The 21,128-nt window shown below is 44.8% G+C and overlaps 1 protein-coding gene and 1 non-coding gene across 3 annotated transcripts in view; both read right to left on the bottom strand.

Moving 5' to 3' along the window:
* LOC122908649 (schwannomin-interacting protein 1) overlaps positions 1-20,916 on the bottom strand; it is a 125,752-nt gene extending 104,836 nt beyond the window's left edge. Inside the window, exons 1-2 of one of the 2 annotated variants that reach the window (XM_044251693.1) lie at positions 20,856-20,916; positions 19,622-20,335 (exon numbers count right to left, since the gene is read on the bottom strand). In XM_044251693.1, coding sequence (XP_044107628.1) covers positions 19,622-20,317 — 696 coding nt within the window. In that variant the 5' untranslated portion in view covers positions 20,318-20,335; positions 20,856-20,916. Of the gene's footprint in view, positions 1-19,621; positions 20,336-20,542; positions 20,690-20,855 lie in introns of those variants that run through there. The other variant, XM_044251692.1, reaches the window with a different exon arrangement.
* Positions 17,443-17,549, bottom strand: LOC122910954. Its single transcript, XR_006385306.1, has one exon. It is a non-coding gene; the product is annotated as a U6 spliceosomal RNA (small nuclear RNA).
* Positions 20,917-21,128: the final 212 nt, after the last annotated feature.

Here is a 21,128-nt window from a genome sequence, read left to right as displayed (position 1 = left end):
ATTATTCTCTTTGAGGGAAAAACACTAAGAATTACTTTGCTGGATCTGCTCTCTGTTCACCTAAAAGAACAACAACAACAACAACAACAACAAAACCCACCCCAGAATTTGAGGAAACTGAATCACATTTCACACAGCATCCCTTCAGCTCCCTAAACTCTCAGCAAGGGCCCGACTCTGGGGCAGGACCTGGGGCGGGCTGACAGTCCCTTAGCTCCCACAGACTGAACCTACAGGCCTGAGCCAAGTTTGTGTGAACAGGCATGAGCTAAACAGGCACTGGAAAATTACAGGAAGGTGCCACAGCAACGTCCACTGTTTAAAAGACAAGCCAAACAAAAAATGGTTAGAGGCTAGGCAGAGACTCACACCTGACAGTCAGCCCAGGTGGGAGCTACTCTGAGACAAATTCCAGGTATTTGCTGCAGAGTTTAAAAGTCTTAGGATAAAAATCATCACATCTGTAATGAACCTTATTAACAAGAAAAAAATGGAATGAGAACTATTTTCTTCTCGAAACTAAGCAAAACCATCTCATTTTGCGACCCCCTCCCCCAAAAGGGAGAGAAAAAAACTCATTATTCTAAATCTTCAGACTGTCTAAAACAGTTTAAAACACAATAAAAATGTAAATACGCAAACAACAAAAATAGAGATGTATTGAAATTTTCTAATCAAATGGGTGTCACGAAATATCACAAAATAAGTCTGATGATTTCAACTGGTTTGTTTCACATAAACTAAGTCGTCATTGTCCGGGAGAGAATAAGTGGTTCCAGTGACAGACAGCTCTTTTGTTTCGGCAAGCAGCAGTGTTTGGTGGTACCCTGGATGTTTTGTTCAAACTTCTGACTAACATCCTCTTTATTCAGACTGATCAGGAAAATATATTTTTCTTTTGACAGAGTTGGGTTGCTTTTAAAGGAATTACTTGTTTCAAATGACATCCTTCTACTGGAGCAGATAAGTTTTGACACCTCCTGCAGAACTTACAACTTGCCTCCTCCCCACCTCCCGACCAAAAAAAAAAAAAAAAAAAAAAAACCCACTGGCCTGCAGGGATGGCTCTGTATTTACATTCAGCCACACACATCAGCATTTACTAGGCTGAGGCCGCTGGCTGTCAACTCCTAGCTCTTAGTCAATATTTAATCACTGTGCAGTTACACAGGGAGAAGGAAACATTCCATCTCCCCATACATGCCTTTAATATGAAAAAAGCTTTCATTACATTTATAGAAGCATGGTTGCGTTTTTAAGAAAAGCTATCAAATTGAGAAGTTGCACAAGAGTTCTGCTACGGCGTTTTAAGTGTATTGCCATTAATAGGTGTTTAAAATGAATTATACATAATTGTGATTATTTTTCAAAGTATTACAAGCCTTTGGGTTCACTCTAAAACCTTTTTTTTTTTTTTTTCCTAAATGGAGAAGGGTTAGAGAAAAACCATGCGATCCTTGCATGGTTCATAACCTTCAGCCCTTGTTCAGTCTCAAGGTTACAAAGCAAAGCAACCATGCCAATGCGAAAATTCAAACTTCTTTTGGCTTTTACTTAATGTTAAAAGCTGCCCAGTTTTGTGTTTTGATAGAGATTTGTAAATAATTTTCTTAGACCCACCATGATGCTATTTTAAGGATAACTAAAGGAACAGAAGCCAAAGGTTAAGGAAAAATCATAATAGAAACTGATGGGCGCCACCCACGTTACAGGGAACCCTAAGGCTCCAACCAGACGAAAACATTTCATGTTTCTTGTGTAGCAAATGGCTCTTCTATCTAACAAGATGATCACCTGAGCTGGAGACGTTTTTACCATTTAAACGAGATCTGCAATGTTCCATAGGGAAGGCTCATGCATTACTTACAGTGTCAAGATAAAAGGAAACCGGCAGTGAAGGTGAATCAGAGTAATAAGTATTTAAAATGCCTTAGCTCAAAGGCACACGGTTCTCTTTCATTCCTTCTGCTAACCAGCGACAAGATAAACGGGTGTGGACTTGCTCAACTGGATGACCTGTGGCAGGAAACGATTCACTTCAAAGTTGCAAACCATATTTGACATTTAACAGGTTTTCATTGTGGGTGGGTAGATGAGAGAATTCAGCTTTACTGTGGCTCCTACATTTCATTGGTCCTACGCTGATGGATGGAGGAAGGGAGAGGGTTCCCTGACTTTCCTGCACCTGCCTGCAGGGCACAGGAGGTTTCTGAGAGGAAGTCCCAGGACTGAGTGCTCACGTGGCTGACGTGAGAATGCCTGACTCTTTGCCTCCAATTCTGTCAGCATTTGGCATTTCAACATCTCTGCTCAGTCTCGGGTCAGTGTGCCTAAAGCTTCAGGTGAATCACAAGTAGCTCATGAGGAGAAAGGCTGGGACTCTGTTTTAACATATTCCCAGCCCACAGCATCCAGGAGATCTGATAAGAAAACCCCACAAATACGCCAACCCCTTTAAGCCAAAACACCCAAGAACTTTCTGGAGCCTGAGAAGTTTAACATTAATTCACTACTGCATTCAAATAGCTTCTTCCCACTTAATTCCCTAAAAGTCTCCATTCCCCACAGTACCCCAAGTCTGTGAGTATAAGGAAATGGCATTTCAGCATTGTGTCTATCATTAAACTCTTTGCAGCATTAAAAAAAAAAATTAAATTTCCTACAGGAAAATTGCACGGTTATTTTATTGTATAAAAGATGGCTTTTAGAAGTAGAGGTGGAAAGTTCCATAAATGAGGTGCAGACTCAGATGCCTGGGCTGTGTTTGTTAGGAGAGTAATTTTCCTCAGGCTAGCCCTGACTTGAGTTCCACAAACCTTTCCAAACTCCTTCCCTGTGTGCTGGCTGCTACCCTTCCTGCCCCTCCTCCCACCAAAAGTCTCCCACCTTGCACTGGGCTCCTCCCCCTCCAGGTCTTAGGTCAGTGGACCTCCCGAAGCTGCCTCTGCAGGTGGCTGAGCCGGAGGCTTCCAGACTCCCTGACCTCCCTTCCTAGCGCTTACCTCGGATATTAAATAACCACCTGAGGAACTTATTTAATGTCCATCTCCCTCGCCAAAATAAATATGTCACTTGGGCAGAGCTAATAGCCTCTTATCTCCCTTAGGGTCCAGCAACATGCAGCTACTAAATATGAATGACTGTTAAGTGAGTAAGTACATGAACGGGCATGAAAAAAATCACAGGAGGCACTGGCTTCTGCTATAGCCTGCGCACTTTCTACTTCACCCTACCTGACCTCTCCCCTTCCTGGGCCTTCAGATGGCCATTTCTTTTGCTAGACCGCCACAGGTGATTATGCTATTGCTGAATGTGGTCCCAGGAATTCTGCAAGGATAGCTCTCTGGGTGTGTTGCCCAACACATGGCAAGGACTCAGGCATGCCCCACTGTTCAGGGCTGTCTATAACCTAAACAGTCTATAAGTAAAACAACTCATGAGGAGTAGCTAGCTCAGGATTGGGTGTCAAGAGGGCAGGAATGCACCATTTTCTCTCTCTGAACCTCCACTCAACCAGAGGATCATTATGACTCCTTTAAACCAACATGCAGGGCAAGTTTTTGACTAGTCTTAATGGATTAGCCAGATTCATGAGAAACAAGCATAAGGGTATCGGTGGGGACCTTCAAAGTGAAGGGAAGAAACATAAAGCCATGCATTTATGTTTGAATGAATTTATTTTTAATTTTTTACTTTCTTTTTTTCCAGATTGTATTTATTCATTTGCGAGGGAGAGAGAGTGTGCAAGTGCAGGGAGGAATAGAGGGAGAAGGACAAGCAGATTCCACGCTGACTGCAGAGCCCAGCAGAGGGCTCAATCCCATGACCCCGAGATCATGACCTGAGCCAAAATCAAGAGTCAGACGCTTAACCAACTGAACCACCCAGGTGCCCCTTGAATGAATTTTTAATTAATCAAAGTTTCCATGTATGAAGAATTCTCAAATAGCCGCATGTGGGTATAAGGAGATACTGTATATCCAGAGATTCCAGATGTTCGGATATGGCCGCAGCCATCAGCAAAGATGAGCAGTTGCTATGTAATGAACATCAGAGATGCTAAATCCCAAGTATCTGGTGTAACAGTCTTACTAGTTGAAAGTGGAAAGCATGTGGCCCTTGGAGCCAGTGAGACCTGTGCTAGCTCTGTGATCCTACCAGAAGCCTCAGTTTCCTTGTCTATGAAATGGGAGTTACAGCATCCACCCTCCCTCACCATGAGCATTAGGCACAGTAAATGAACAGCAGCCAGCTTAGTCCCTGTCCATCATCGGCACTCGTAAGTGATAGCTATTGCTATTATCACCAAAACAGGTTTAACGCATGTCTCTCCAGTTCTCACAGCATCATCACCCTCTCCGACAGCATGTGGCATACTGGTGTGCTTACGGGATTCGGGTCAGCTTCCCCCACTGGGCTGCAGGCTCCAGGAGGGCAAGAAGCCCCATACATGACAGCTTCGTGTGAGCGTCTGCTTATCCTTATCACCACACCTAACACAGAGGAGGCATTCAGTACATCTTGACTGACTGAATAGGTGATGAAGAAAAAATAATGGCCTGTCTTAGGGAGAGGCTTGGCAGACATCATGGTGTGGACTATGCTTTGCTGAAAAGCTTCACATAAGCAATTTTAAAATCTAGCTCTTACTACAAAATGAACTCAGGAAATTTACTCCTTCAAAACTCAAGAGACTTCCTCCACTTAAATCATATAACGGCATAGTTTCTAGAAAATAAAGAATGGTTACAAGACATTCTTTAATTCACATTAAAAATTTATAGATTTATACCACGGTACTAGTTGTTTTTATCCCAGTAATTATAAGGAGGCTATGACTACTATTTTGGGCCAGGTCTGTCTGATTCCAGAGTCTACAGATAACCACCTCCTTATACAGTCTCACCTGCATCACAAGAACACATCTGGACCAGCAGCAGAGGGCCCTGGGGTAAGGTCCGCTGACATTTCAGCCTCATGTTTGAATCTTGGTATTAACATCACCAGCCATAGGTTGAACCCCAAGTGGTGCAGTCAGCTTTGATCCTTTCCAAGGCCACTGATGTCACCTTTAGATCTGCCCAGTCAACCCATAAATGGGTGCCATGAGTCCCAGGAGAGAGTGAGGGTGTGTGGACAAGATGTCCAGGGCTGATGAGCCATGAGGTCTCCGCATAGGATGTCAATGTTCTGTTTATGACACCTCCAAAGTCTCTCCTGCTCTGTGTGCCTCATCTGTAAAATGAAGCGGATTGGGGGACGCCTAGGTGGCTCAGTTGGTTAAGCAGCTGCCTTCAGCTCGGGTCATGATCCCAGCATCCTGGAATCGAGTCCCACATCGGGCTCCTTGCTAAGCGGGGAGCCTGCTTCTCCCTCTGCCTCTGCCTGCCATTCTGTCTGCCTGTGCTCGCTCTCTCCCCCTCTCTCTCTCTGATAAATAAATAAAATCTTAAAAAAAAAAAAAAAGAAGCGGATTGGGCCAGAGGAGCTTTAAGGTCCATTCCACCTTTGATATTCAATGATTCTGTGAAAGACTCAAAAATATTAGAGACTTCTATTTAGTGATATTGGGCTCACAGATATGATATATGAACTTGATCCCTAAGTCCAGAGACTGTTTGCTGTTATCAATTAAGGTTCCTGATTTCAAACCAATAAAACCCACCCCAGCTGACCTAAACTCAGATTCAACAGGAGGTAGACACTGGAGCAGCACAGAGAAAGGAAGGGAGGCACTATGAAGCCCACTATGGCCCCTCATGGGAAGGGCTTGGCAGCCATCATCACTGTGAGGGTCTCCAGCTGTCTTAAGGGCTTCAAGGGGAGTGCCCTAGACCCAAAGTCCCAGAGAAGCTCCTCCACCTGCCGCAGAACCAGGGAAGGGAGAATCTGGGGCTGAGGTTCTAGAACAGGAGTCAGCTACTTGCAATTATCCTCCCACCAAAATCATACACAGCAGGGAAGGGGTAACTCCCTAAAAGGAACTTGGGTGTTGTCAGGAAGGGTAACTCCTGCTGGACGCAAAGCCCATGAAAACCCCCCATAGGAGGAAGAACCCAAGAATATAGAGGTCAGTGAGGCCAAAATATCCTGTCCTCCAGCACAGTATCTAATGAATTTTAAGAGTATATAAATTGAAGCATTTATTCAAAACATTCTGGTCTAGAAAGCACAATTTCCAATGTGACATTATGGGTTTCGCTAAAAGAAATATTTATTTAGTATTATCACAATCCACAATACATTGAACATGTAATTAGCAAAAGAATTCTGGGAAATTTAAACAAGTTTAAGAGGAATTCACTGATTCTGTCAGCCAAGCCCGGCCACCAAAGGCAGGGAATGACTAACTGGGAAACCCTCTTCAACGAGAAATCACTGAGTCACGGGGACATCCTGCTGCTGACAAAACTCTGTCTGGTGCCCATTAGTAGCTTAGTTTTTTTTAAAATTCTGATGATTCAGGTAACAAAGACTGAACATCTTGATAGGTCGCTTGTCTTTCTTTTTCTACACTTCCAAGAGTCTCCAACCCCCTTCCTGGGTATTTCTAATCTGTGAAATCTCCCATACGTGTTCCTGGAATTAACACTCATTTCGCCTCTTGAGTGACATTCATCCCCCAAGTCACTTACAGCTCTCTCTAGTCAACTGTAACTTACTCCCTTCCGCCTGAAATTTCATGCCATTCACAGAGCCTTCACAATTTCACCAGAAGCTTAATTTTAAAGAAGAATACTCCCTTTAAATCATGGAACACTATGGAAATGAAGGAAGTACTGTGACTCACATATGACTAACATAACCATAATAAAATGAAATGAAATGACATAAAATAAAATAAAAGAAGTATACTCCCAAGCCAAAGCTGTTTCCTAAAAACAATCAAACAAACAAAAGATCTGGATGTTGGTGAGCCAAATAACATTCCCAAGAACAGTGACAATTTGTGGCCGTTCATAGCCCACAGAAAAGAGCTGATGGGCAAGTACTTAATTTATGCTATCCTCAGGAACGTCCGACACAGCTCCTCACACCCGTGCTCCCCATTAGAGGGCCTGTCCTCTATGGGTCTGCACGTGCTTCTCTCTCTACCTGCCCTGTTCTTCACTGCACACGCTTTCCCCACAGGGCAGCCGCAGAGTTTCCACCGAGGAAGGCAACCCGATTGGCAGAGGGGCTAGGAGAATGGTTTTCAAAATACACTTAAAGCCAACACATAGTGGAATATTTGCTTAGGTTCCCTTGAGATGACTTTGTGGGGAGGTAAGGGAGACTATGGGGGGACATAGCTCTCCCCTCTATCTAGCCACAGCCTACAAGGATATATTACTTATTACTTTAGTTGACTTGGTGTAATAACTTTTTAATCATAAAAGCTAATGTAAATCCAAATAAAGCCTGTAATGTAGGTAATTATACTGTGTCCTTGTTCATTTCTTAGTTTTGACAAATGTGCCACAGTTGTAGGAGATGTTAACATCAGGAGGAGCTGGTTTGCAGGATATGCATGAACATTCTGGACTATCTTTGTGACTCTTCTGTAAATCTAAAATTATTTCAAAGTAAAAAGTCATGTTTAAAAAGTGAAATGAACAGTGTTTCCTATTTTTCTAAAGGAATGTGAATCAAGACCCCAAACTTGACTCGTTTGCATGAAATTTGTGTTGACTTTTTACTTAGAGCCAGTAATTCTAAAAAGGAAGCAAAAACAAAAATTTCCCAACCTCTATGCTTCCAACAGTATATTATGTCGTAATAGCTGGAATTAAATAAAATCTAAACATGATTCAGCAATCTTGAAGTTTCATTAGATTCCATATAATAAAAAATTTTATCAAAACTCACCTGTACTACCAATCCTTGAATTAATGGTCTCAGATGAATTTCTAGAAGAAAAAAGAATTAAGACCACATATCCGGTGTGTGTGTGTGTGTGTGTGTGTGTGTGTGTATGTGTGAGATTGTTTAAGGTAAAATTTTCTTTAAGAATTCCTCCTTGCTCATTATTTATAAATGAAGAAAAATAAATCGTGATACACGTCCCTGAATGCAAATACAAAATCAGTTTTTGAACTGCTTTGAAGATGAAAGAGAAAAGTAAATTCTAAGTAATGGGATATGTATAAGAATTAAGTGAAACAGAATAAGGTGTATACAGTTATCTCTCCCTCCCACCCCTGGAAGTTACTGTTTCAAAGGAAGTTACTCTGGTGTCAGTAAATCAGAACATTTCCTCATGAGTCTTCTTCCCTAACATCTCTCGTTTCTAGTATCTCACCAGACTTCTCAGCAAGCCACACCCACCTCGCCCACCTCACCTCCACTCAGGAAAATCACTGAATCTCTCTGGGTCTCAGTTTTTTCATCTGTAAAATGAGGAGATTGGCTTTGGTGTGGGATGAAAAGTTGGTAGCCCAAAGGTCATATTTTGAAGAACTGATATGCTTGTTACCCCTACAAAATTATGTTGTTTTTTTTTTTTTTTAAGTTACTTGCCAAAGTTTCATACTTAAGATATGTCTCGTAAAAGTTTGGTCTGGGACTTCTCCTGACATATCAGAATGTTGACTATATTCTGACATGGTAACAAATCAGGCAGAATGTTAGAACAGCCCCCCTTTTATGGCTGGGACACACTGTCCAGCTCACCCCGGTCCTGCTTCCCCCTGACTCACAGTCCTCATTAGTTACCTACATGGCTCTGGAAGCATCTGGCTTTGCCATCTTTGCTATGGAATCTCTCCTACCTCTAATATTTGGATTCCTAGTGTGATTGCTTATTAGGAAAACAGAGTCCTAATGAGGCCGCAAGCACACTGGAATTTCTGCAGGGGTCTTACTTATACGTTAGTACACACAACAGTTATACATTGGCTCTGTCGAGTGTTTTTGTATGAAACAAGAGAAACATCAATCCAATATTGAAACCGCCATACGATAGTAGAGCAGGAATTCAAGAAGTCTTAAAATTACTGCTACATAAAATTTTTCTTCTCGAACAGGATCTGACTTTAAGGGCTATTTGGGTCAGACTGTGGGGCCACAGTAGGCTGAGTAACAACTTTAACAGGAGATCACTAGTTACATAATTTCAGTATTCAAAAATAAAATCCCAGTGGTCTTCTCTCTTACTCCTTACCAATTTTAGAGTGGAAATAAAAAGGACGGAGCACTTAAGATGCAGTTGCTCATAATAAAATGTCAGACCAGGTCAAATGGACCAAAAATTATGTAAGATTGCACAAAGAAAAAAAATTGTCTGCAATTTTCATAAGTGGTATAATTTTTAGCTACTGGTGCCATGAGGAGAAAAACAGAAGGCTAAATTGGTTTTGAAACTATTTGAAAACATGTTATTTTTATCGGAGTTGAGATTAGCCTTTAAGTTGTCTTCTAAGGAGACACTGTGCAGGTTCCCAGAGGTCCAGACCCTTCTTATTTTAGAAATAACTTTCACTCTACTCTTTCTTCGTGTGGGCATGGCGGGGGGGTGGGGGGGGTTCCAGATATTGTGCTGCTGGACTTGACATTAAAAATGCCCCAGCATTTCATAACACAGCAGCTTTTTAGGTTCTGTTTTTATTTTTTAATGCTCTAACCTCAAATCTAAATTTACAACACTGCCAGAGATCTTAGGCATTATAAGGAAATTACCTCATTGCCTTTAAACTTTTTTAGACAGCCGAATTCTTTCCATATATGGCAAACATGAAGGAAGCTGAATCAAATGATGTTAGTTTGGTAGTTGCCATGACTTACCTTTGTTTTGTTCTGAACATGCCCACAACCCATTTGTGAGTGGGGGGACCCCCGCTGCAGCTAGCAGGCTGGGGAGAGAGCCTGTCATCAGCTCCTTGTCAACACCTAGTCCATGAGGACGCCTGGCCATGGGCCCTGGTCATCAGAGGACAAGCCACTTGCATACAGACTTTGAGTTGGTTCTCTACACATAGGGGATGTGCACACGAATGAAAGATGAAAGAGAGGCGGGCTGCAGATCACGGTGGCGGGGTGGCCTGAGGGAGGTCCCAGTGGGTGTGCACAGCGGAGGGGGCAACACTGTGCCTGGCCAGCTTGCCCACGCTCAGGGAGTTCCTAATGGGTGACCTGCTGGCCGGAGGCCCAGCTGTGAGGCTAGAGATTACACTCTGCTCTCCACCCTCACCTAAGCCTGGGCAAGTGCAGCAGTGCCTAGAAAAGCCCAGCCCACACAGTTTCTTGCTGGATGCTTTTTGGGGAAGAAAAAAAAAAAAACCCACTCTGAATAACTTACACATTCATTTCTATAAGAGTTTTGAAGGCTCAATCATCTCTATTAGGACATGGGCGATAAAACCCTCTTGAATTGATATATTTGCAGAAATCAGTTGCTGACTAATGAATGCATGGCTTTTTGTGATCCACAATAAATGGAGCTTTTTAAAAACATGTATACTATGCTAATATCCCAAGGAAGAAAGATCCACACTTTTAAAAAGGATAAATACCAAGGAGTAACTTAGAGAAATGGAAGGAAATAAAAGAAGAAAAAAGATGAACTTGATATTTTTGATGATGGATATACCCAAAAAGGTAATTTAATTACAAATAAATATAAAATATTTGGGTGGAGATTCAAGGGTATCAGTAGAATGTACAAGTGGCAATTAGGAAATCTGATACACAAAACTGGACAGAAGAAAAGGGGTTAATTCTTTTGCTTCCAGTAAACTTCGCTGTAACTTCACATCAGTTACAGGCAACTCAAAAATATTTTACAAGTACTTTCAAAAAACCATCAACCTGGAGCAGAACATACATTGGCTGAGTTCATTCCTCTCACCTGAGTATTTCCTGGCCTAAACCATTATCTTTTAAATTATATAAACTTTCTAGAGAAGATACCACCAAAGTAGGGAAAAATGGGAATAACATAAAACAACACCCACGTTGAAAAATAGGTTAGGTGGAGACAATGAGACGAATTTGTGTAGTATGGAAACAGAGAAAGTACGTGCATAGGGGAAACAGAGAAAGTATGTGTAGTAGGGAAAGAGAGAAAGTATGTGCAGTAGGGGAAAGAGAGAAAGGCAAGTGATAAAGACTGGTGATAGAACATGCTTGACATAATGATTTAAGAAATATATAAGGAAAATAACATCACAAAGGTGAAGGGGTAGCCAAAAACGTAACAAAGTAAAGAAACAAACCAACAGCATCTGAAACAATGGGGCTCTTACAGATTTGATGAGGCTCGTCTAAGTGAAACAGAATGGTTATTACGAGTGTCCTGGACCTGACAAGAGTTAGTGATGGCTCAGTTCTCCGCATGTAAATGGGAAACTAAGAAACATCATATGGGGAACATAAAACCCAAACACATCTCCCTTTCAGGATGTCTACTTTTCCATTCCTTGTCATCACCCACATTCTGATGAAGCCATCCTAATGGAGGCTATCTCATGGGCTACTACCGAACTCCACAAATACTTTTCTTTCTAGTTTTTTCTTGGTTTTGTTAGTTCCCCCTTTGAGAGGCTTACAATCAGCTATTCACTTTAAGCTCCTACTTGTACTTGTGGGTGAGCGGCACAGAGATCTTCTCTCCCCTGTCCTTCTGAACCCAGGCTCCACCTCACGGCCTGGGAGTCAATGGAAGGACTCTGTCTGTGGAAGGGTCCCATGGAAGGGTGAGCATGAGCCCTCACTTCTCCCCTCTCCGCCTCCAGAACTCAGGTGGCTCTTTGCAAAGTTCTCAAGAGCCGGTCATTCTCTGGCCCCACGACAGGAAAGAACTGTGTGGCCCAGTGGTGGAAAGGAGGCTGGATGAACAGGAAAAGGAGCAACAATGGAACACATCGTCAACCCAGGGAGAGCACTGATCCGTTGGTAGAAATACACACAGTGATGAGCCAAAGTCTGCATGGAAGAAAGCAATTTTATAATTGTCTGGAAGTGCTGGTTTAACAAAAGAAAAAGAGAAACAAACAATAAAATTAAAACTTCTGCTCTAGTGCTAAAACATAGAATCTACTTCCAGACTCAGACAGGCCTGGGCTGAGGATGTTGAGGGAAGTTGAATGAAGATGTTTAATCTCCACAGACCTACTTCTGCCTTTGAAAATGGTGAGGGTTTGATGAAATGACCTCTCAGATCCTTTCTATCTTTAAAATCCTATTACTTTTCTATTTAAAAAGTTCAGTTTCATAATTGGCACTTATATTTCTACAGAAGTTGTATGCAAAATAATCTCCTGGTCACTGACAGTATAAAGCCTCATCTGTCCCACCTAAGAGCGGTTAAGAAAAGCATTTGCAAAAGCCCTTTTCGTTGAAATCCTTGGGACTGAATTTCAAAAGGAAGAAAACAAGACCACTCTTGTCTTCAGGAGCAAAAGGTCTAAAAGTAAAAACAAATTTCTATTTTTAAATGCAAATGTAATGACACGGAGTTTAATAAGCTTTTAAGAAAGGACGTGGAAAAAAAAAAAAAGAAAGGACGTGGAACTATGATTACTAGCACCTGGGTAGCTAAGAGACCTACCCATGAAAAGATAATTGAGGATATCAATGGACCGTATCACTGAAAAGGCCTGGAAGCAGAGTCAGAAATTGACAGATCTGGTCTGAGTTCTGTCAGGATGGAGGCTTCAGGCAAATCCCTGAATCTCACCGGGCCTCAGTATGACCATCTTTAAAATGGAAACTCCAAAGCAAAGGGCTTTGGAGGGCCACACAGGGCCTTCCAAGTGAAGCAACAAGGAATGCCAGGCAAAGGATCTGGAGTTGAAAGTGTGGCAGAGGAAGGTGACAGGATGTCAGCGGTGAGATGTTCAAAGAGCACCATGAATGTGTGATGGGAATGCTCACATCTGTTTTTCAGACATGCACCCGGAAAATTTTCCTTAGGACATTTTAAAGGACCCCAATGTGCAAACCAATCTGTTGGCAAAGATCTCCTTTAGCCCAACTACAACACTTTCAAATGTTCTGCTACAGGATGAACCATGGGATGGTAGCTTAAATACAAACACACAGCCCCAGAACCTGCAACCTAATTTTTTTTTAAACCCAATCATATATTTCTTTAAAGTCTTGAGTACACACTAATGGACAGAGAAATCTTTGCAGCTCTTAAACAAGTATCAACATAAATTAGAAAAACAGGCAATGATGGCACTAAACATTTCAAGGTAAAAGGTTGAAGCAGAGAGTACATTTAGTCCTGGTAGTTTCTGGTTATGATTAAAACACACACACACACACACACACACACACATATTTAACAACGTCCTGTAGCGCTAGTTTTGCGCCACATAGAACATTTTCACCGCTGTGCCCCAGAGTGCCAAAGCACATGACTTATTAAACTTACAAATTTTACAATATTTTGTAGGAGTAATAAATACCTCTTAATTCAGTCTATAAAAATGAGAATTCATTTAATTTAAACATAGCCCACATAACTACAGAAACGAGCTACTCAGCCATTTAAGCTACTTCAGTGGAATCGTTGACAGGGAAGGAAGACCTGGGCTGGAAGGCTTACAGAATAACACACTGAGAACAACCTGTAATTACTACCATTCCAGGAAGAAATGTAGGCAATTTAAAGTTTGCTACTAGTTAATAGTACAAACAAATAAAAAGACAAATTATTTTCAAGTACTTAGGAAGAAACTTCATCAGGAGAATTTGCTTTCCATTAACACATAAATTAAAATTATTCTTATCTTCTCATTACAAGAGGAAATGCACCTGTCACAGGCACTAAAAATAATGCAACCATAATCAAAATGTGTTGGGTCTACAACTTGAACTCTTCTCTAATTTAAAAATGGGTATTTTTGAACAATGGGTGTAATGACTCCGGTTGGGTGTAAGATGTGATCCTGGTACTCTCACTTTTTTGAGAGGGAAGCAATCACCCCAGGCACCTGAAGAGAGATGTTTGCAAGTCCCCAAAGACACAGATGGAACAGAGCAACCAGTGGGAAAGGAAGTCACGGTTACAGTGTGTCCATGAATAATCATGGTGACAGAAGCATAAAAGGGTACAGTTTCTTTGGAAAACAGGCAACCCCTAAAGCTGCTGACACATGATTCAGCCCTTCCACGCCTAGGTATTTACCCAAGAGAAATGAAAGAATGTGTTCCTACAAATAAATGAATACTCACAGCACTTTCATTAGTAATAGAAACTAGAAACAACTTAAATGTCCATCAACTGGGAAATAGGGTATCTCCATAAAATGAAACACTACCTAGCAAAAGAAAGTAGTGAGCTGTTGCTCTAGACAATAACACAGCTGAATCATAAAATAATGACATGCTGAATGAAAGAAGCTGGACAAAAACTGAGTACATATTATATGATTCTACTTACATTCATTTTAGAAAAAACAAGCTAACCTAGATAGTGATAGAAATAAGACCAGTGGTTGCCAAGGGGCAAGATGGGGAGGTTGCAAAGGGGCACGTGGATACTTTTTGGGGTGAGAGATATGTTCACAATCTTAATTGTGATGACGGTTTCACAAGCATACATATACGTCCAAACCGATCAGATCACACACTTCAAATGTGTGCAGTGGACTGTCAACTCTACCTCAACAGTTAGTTGTTGTTGTTGTTGTTGTTTTCAAGAATCGAAAGTGGGGAAAGTGGGAGAAAAAAGAGTGTGAGTTTCCAGGGACAGATGAGACTCAGCTTGGAGGACCACAGGCACTGAGGAGAGAAAACCTCACAGTCCTTGAGTAGGTAGAAGAGTGATCTGGAGACAAAGACCCAGGGGAAGCAGACAAAAAGAAATGAACTGCCTGGGTCTGTGCTGAGAAGAGGAAAACCGCGTATCCCCAGGATTGCCCAAGCCAGCTTACTAGTCACAGTAGGCAGGGAAATGAGAATTTAGGGTGAATATGGATATGAGGGAGCAGGTCTCCCTTAAACTTGCCACCGCTAGTTCTCAATCTGACATGAAAAGCATAGATCACCAGTGTTGTTCTTTACTCCTTAACTGTGCGTGACCCCTGATGCTGAGGCAGGCCCCCTGGAAGGACTGTGAGAAATAGGGGGAAACCAGAGGAGCAGGGGCTGGCCAGCTGAAGGGGGCACTTCTGGGAGTCGTTCTGGTTGTTGCGCTGAACAGTTCACCCTCCCTATGACTGGATGTCAGGCATTTGTGCCAAGCAGGAGGGAGATACTGGGGATAAGGCAGTGGAAAAAAAGAAACCTTGCTGCCTTCCAGGCTCTGACATCAAGACGGGGAGGGGTTGCTCTGTCAAGGAAGAGGTTGGGGCACCTGAGGTCAGGCAAGTTTCGTCTAACGGGATAGCAGGATGGAAAGTCACCGGTGTTTCCTTCAGGCCTTCCTCTGACACCTCAGAGCTCTGACCGCAAAGTTCCTGGCACCGTCCAAGCCCATCCTCCTCGGCTGACACTAAGGGAGAGAATAGCTGCTTAAACCCTTCCACAAAAAAAGGTCAGTCCTAGGATTTAAATGCTACCTAAATGTTGTCTGTTTTTAAATTTGTCTCTAAATTCTCCCTAGATTAGGAAGGCTGATGGTCAACATAATCTTGAGATCTCATCCTTCCCTTTGAGCTCTTGCTGCAGCCATCAGCCTATTAAAACAAACCCAAACTAAAGCAGGCCTGTGAGGAGACTCTGAAATAACGGGATTTTGATTATTTCCTAATTTACTTAGGTCCTTAATAATTACCAAGGAAGCATAAGACAGGATTTGTCATTAGGAAACCTAGGGAGGTGGGAGCCTCTTTTCTTCCCTTTTACTTCAAATTGTTTTTAGCCTTAAAATAAGGGAGGGAAAAAAAAAAAAAACTTAGCCTGGTGTAAGAAGAAAGCTTTCCCTAGGTTACTTAGTGGGTCCTTAAGCAAATCACTTAGCTTCAATGGGCCTCAATTTTCTCAGCTGTTTTTGGCTTAAGTCTGGGGCCTGTGAGCCTAATAAACCATTCATTCATTCATTCATTCATTGAGAACCTACATGCATCCCAGGCACTAGATTTTTTTTTTTTAAGATTTTTATTTATTTATTTGAGAGAGAGACAATGAGAGAGAGCATGAGTGGGGAGAAGGTCAGAGGGAGAAGCAGACTCCCTATGGAGCTGGGAGCCCGATGCGGGACTCGATCCCAGGACTCTGGGATCATGACCTGAGCCGAAGGCAATCGTCCAACCAACTGAGCCACCCAGGCGTCCCTCCCAGGCACTAGATTACAGCAATTAAAAGAGAGGCAAGACCTGTACACTACAACTCAATTCCAGAGAAACCAAAAATGAACGGGAACCAAACAAGATAATGTCAGGTAGTGATAAGCACTAAGAAAATACACCACAGTGCCTTACTTTACTTTGGGGATGGTGTTCAGGGCTGTGAGAGCTGAGTAGTCTGGAATGATGGAAAGGAACCAGCCACTTGATTCCCAACAGAGGCAACCCTACTGAGGGTTTTCCATGGGGCGGGAAAAGCTTATTTGGTTATCTTCATAGGTAAAGGAGAATATACCTGTCTTTTTCATTTTATACCTTTCCTCCCAGTAGTCTGCATTAATTCACTTATATACATTTTTTATTTTCACTTTTTAAAAAGATTATGTATTCATTTGACAGAGAGAGAAGGAGAGAGAGGGAGCACAAAATAGAAAGCAGCAGAGGGAGAGGAAGGAGCTCCCGGTGAGGAGGGAGGCAGTGTGGGACTCAGTTCCAGGACCCCAGGACCATGATCTGAGTCTGAGCCAAAGGCAGACTCTTAACTGACTGAGGCACTCAGGTGCCCCATGTATATAACTTTTTTTTTTTCAAGATTTTATTTATTTATTTGACAGACAGAGATCACAAGTAGGCAGAGAGGCGGCGGGCTTGGGGGTGGGGGTGAGCAGGCTCCCTGCTGAGCAGAGAGCCTGATGTAGGGCTCGATCCCAGGACCCTGACTGAGATCATGACCCAAGCTGAAGGCAGAGGCTTTAACCCACTGAGCCACCCAGGTGCCCCTGTACATAACTTTTTAAAGAGAAGCAAAAGTATTTGATTTGAACAACTTCTTCTAAATAGGATTTCTCTTCTGCAGGATTCCTTTGTTATTCTCAAGTTTCTGTCCTCATAGTTATAAATTCTCCCACTTATTCCCAGGCAGGAGTAAACAGGATTTAAATCAGTGTTTTTCAGATTTTATGATAACAACCTACAGTAAAATAAGTGTTAGATCATGACCCAGTGTATAAAACCAAAAGTTTTTAAAACAAAGCTTACAATAACTATCTGCAATGGACAGTAGACAGTAGTATATTCTATTCTATTTCATTTCTTTTTTTTTTTTTTCAGCTGAGGTACCTTTATTTCTCTCGGCCTCACAGGACTTGGCGCTTGCAGTGTCTCCCACTTAGTTCGGAGGCTGCACCTGCCAGGGAAGGGGCTGAGACCAGAACATGGGGCATGGCGAAAAAATATGGAATGCTTCACGAATTTGCGTGTCATCCTTGCGCAGGGGCCATGCTAATCTTCTCTGTATCGTTCCAATTTTAGTATATGTGCTGCCGAAGCGAGCACTCTATTTCATTTTTTTAAATGCTAAGATGATTTCACCAATAACTTACAGTATGAAAAACACTATTCTAAATCAATAGTGGCTAGTAATTTTGTTATTAACAAACCCAAAAATGGTAATATTGATTAAACAGACTCAAAGTCTCTCCTCTCCCCCTTCTTTCTGTACATACTTGCTTTAAAAGAAATGGGTTCCAAATTTCTCTGTATAACTTGTGGAGGAAATGCCCAGAGGGGACATTTTCAGGGGGACTGGCGTGAGGGAGGGGAGCCAAAATATGTAAATTGTTCAATAGTTGAAGAGATAACTTGGGTTTCAAAGATTGCTCAAGAAGGAAAGATTCATAGTCTTCACAACAACGAGGCTGTGGGTGGGTGTGTGTTGGCGGAAGTAATTTACTAAATTTTAAGTTCCTAGAGGGGAGTCAGTCTTTCTTCATTATAACTCAAGTCTTACATGGACAGATATGTAACTGCAGCACAGAGAATCGGACCTTGCATTTAGCACATAACACACAGGTGCTCAGTAACATTTTGTTTAATAACTTTTAAATAACGGAGCTCACTGTCATCATCAAATCCTAACTTCGCATGTGCACCAATTATTATGTTCTCCTGGAATGTAAAAATGTCATGCAATAGTAAATGAAATGTGTTTATCTTCAAGTCATTGTTTAAGTCCAGGGAGCTTAATCAGGCATTTTTCTCAAGCACTAAGTGGGAAACGGATGTTTTCCATTGCAAGGCATAAGAGAGCGGATTGGCTGTAATGGAAAGATTCCACATCTGCTAGTGGCCATGGTAAACAGCTGGGATTAGAATGAGTGTGTTAATTTAATAGGTAGTTTCTCAAGGGACACTAACCAGAGGGCTCTGTCAGCCAAGAGCTCTGTCTGATGGAAACCGTGCCAATTTCTCTGGGAATTGCGGTTACTGTCCTTACCCCTGAAGTCAGAAGTGCATGCACCCAATTTCCAGTAGCCCCAGGGCTCTGGAACAGAAAAATTACACCTGCAAGCAAGCGTTTTCCCACACTGCTGCAGGGCCGCCACACACAGAAAGCAGGCAGTGAAGCTGTGTGCCCTTCAGCCCCATTTAGGGACATCATTAACGATTTCAAATTACAACTGTTGCTTTAACTCACAACAGTGATAAGGAGAGGAGCTGCATTCATGATGTTTTTCTTTTAAGTCATTTATTTGCTCTCCTCTCAGGGGCAAGGAAGATGTTGAGACAAGTGCAAACCTGCCCGAGCTGCTGCTTATAGATGCAGCCCTCTTTTCTCTCCCTCTCTCTGTTCCACTTCAGCACCCCTCCCTCTCTGGATTTCCTGAACTGAGCCAGTGGCCTCCGGTAAGGAACTGCTAGTGGCTCCTTTTCAAAACAAGAGGGATTCAGCAAAGAGGCTGAGGCGACAGAGGCAACAACCACTCCCTCACCCCAGCAGGTCAATTCACCCCATTCCCCAGGTCAGCAAGAGGTTGGGTTTCTGAAAGGAACGAAGTCTTAGAGGAGGGCGGTCACCCATTCAAATTCAGGAGCATCCGCCGCTCAAACGCAAGATGTGCCAAATCCTGCTGCCACACGGGAGGGGTGGGCAGGCGAATGTGAGCGTGTGCTAGGGGACAGCCTATATATAGGCGAGACATCAGTGGTAACGAAGGGAGACCCGCCACGGTCGACAAAGCCACAACTATTACGACCTGAAATATCACCCGCAGGGCACCGGCTTCGGTGCCAAGCTCTCCCCGGATTTATTTTCAGGCAAGTGACTCACAACCTCGTCTCCATAAGTAATTCCATTAAAATGAGTCGCCGGTTCCACTAACCCGACTTTCCGCTGCCCTCTGGCTGCCCCTCCCTCCTCTCCGCCCATCAGGCAAACCCAGACAGCTCCCAGACTGAGGAACCGTACCCCAGGGGAGCAGAAGGCAGGCTCTTAGGCCCGGCCCCCACCCTCAGGGAAGGATGAATGGGGCCGGAGGCGGGTGGCAGCGCCAGGAGGGCGCGTGCGGGCAGTGCGCGGGGTGTGTACGCGTGTGTGCGCGCGTGGGCACGCACCCGGGCCAACTTACGGAGGTGGAGTTGGTCCTCGCTTGGCCCTGGTTCCGCACCTCCTGCTCCCGGAACTGCAGTCCAGCCAGATGCTTCTCCAGTGCCTCCCAGTCCATAGGGGGCACCGGGGGCTCCTCCGGGACGCACGTCCCGCAGTCGGTGGGCTGAAGGCAGAGAACCCCAGCTGCCGGGCCCCGGCCGCCGCGTCGACTCCGCGCGGGCTGGGGCTTCTGGACCGCCCGGCGGGGGCCCCGGGAACCGCTGGGCCGGCCGGCCACCACCACCACGTTGCCATTGTGCCTGAGGTCCTGGGGGTCGTGCGGGTGGAGGTTGCCATTGGGGATGGGAGGCGGCATGACAGTGGTGGCGCCCTTGCCCCCGCCGCCGCCGCCGCGGGTCCTGGCGCTCAAGTCCCCCGGCTCCCGGGCCGGACAGCGGTCATCCCGATACCCCCGCTCGTCGCGCTCGTCGCGCTCGTCTTCCTCTTCCTCCTCCTCCCCGTCCTCCTCCGGCGCCCACTCATCAATCACCTTCTTCTGGTAGACCGGGAAGGGCTCCTCATAGTCCTCCAGGGCAGACACCAAGTCCAGGCTGCCCCCCGGCGAAGACGAAGATTTGCACTCGGAGCAAGGGGTCACTTTGGTGGAGTTGGACTGAGAACTGGCGCGGCTGCTGCTGCTGCTGCTGCTGCTGCCGGCGTCACTGCCTAGATCCATCCCATCCTCTCGGTAATCCTGGGGAGGGGGGAGGAGGCAGAGAGTGAGCTGCCGGGCCGAGCCTGCTCCGGTCGCCCGCCGCCCGCCGCGATCACCCCGGCCCAGTGCCCCGCGCCCGCCTGGCCGGAGGTGCGCCCCCCAAGGAGGCCTGGGAATCGGAGCCGGCACCAGCCTGAGGCTTCCCTTAGCCCACTCCCCCCAGCATACTTCCTCCCAGGAACTAACCCTCAAATTAGCAAAGGGGGTGCCCAGCCATCAGCAAGGACACTTTCCGTAAGAAGGGCCCCGGGGCGCGCATGGACTTTGTTGTAACCATTTTGCGCCGGGCGCGCCCCGGCACCCCGCCCCAAGGATTCTCGGAGAACCAGACACTTTCCCAGAGAATTATAATTCCCTGGGGGCGGGACCGAGAAGAGGGTGGGCAGCCACTGAATTCGCACCTCGATCGCGGCGCCGAGACCACCCCCCACCCGGCCCCGCCTCGCCCCGCCCCCGCCGGCGACGGGGAGCCGGGCTCTGCTCGCTAGCTGAGCTTTACTTTCTAAGGAACCGCAGGCGGCTCGGAGGTCTCACTCCCGCCTCCGCGCCTCCCTGAGCGGCCCCTCCTCTGCCAGCCGGAAGCCTCGAGCGCTCTCAGCCAGCGCTGGAGAGGGTGGCTCTCGCGGCCCCCAAAGGTGTGCGGGGCCGGGGCGCGGCGGCAGTAGCTGCCTGCGCCGCCGCCGCCCGGGGGGAGGGAGGACGCGCCCTCCCGGCGGCGGAGCCGGTCCCGCCACCGAGCATGCCCAGAGGCTGCCGGGCGCGGCGTAGTCCG

Source organism: Neovison vison, chromosome 6 (genome assembly GCF_020171115.1).
Source record: "Neovison vison isolate M4711 chromosome 6, ASM_NN_V1, whole genome shotgun sequence".
NCBI classification, from domain to species: Eukaryota; Metazoa; Chordata; class Mammalia; order Carnivora; family Mustelidae; genus Neogale; species Neogale vison.
This window is presented reverse-complemented; position numbering and strand designations above follow the sequence as displayed.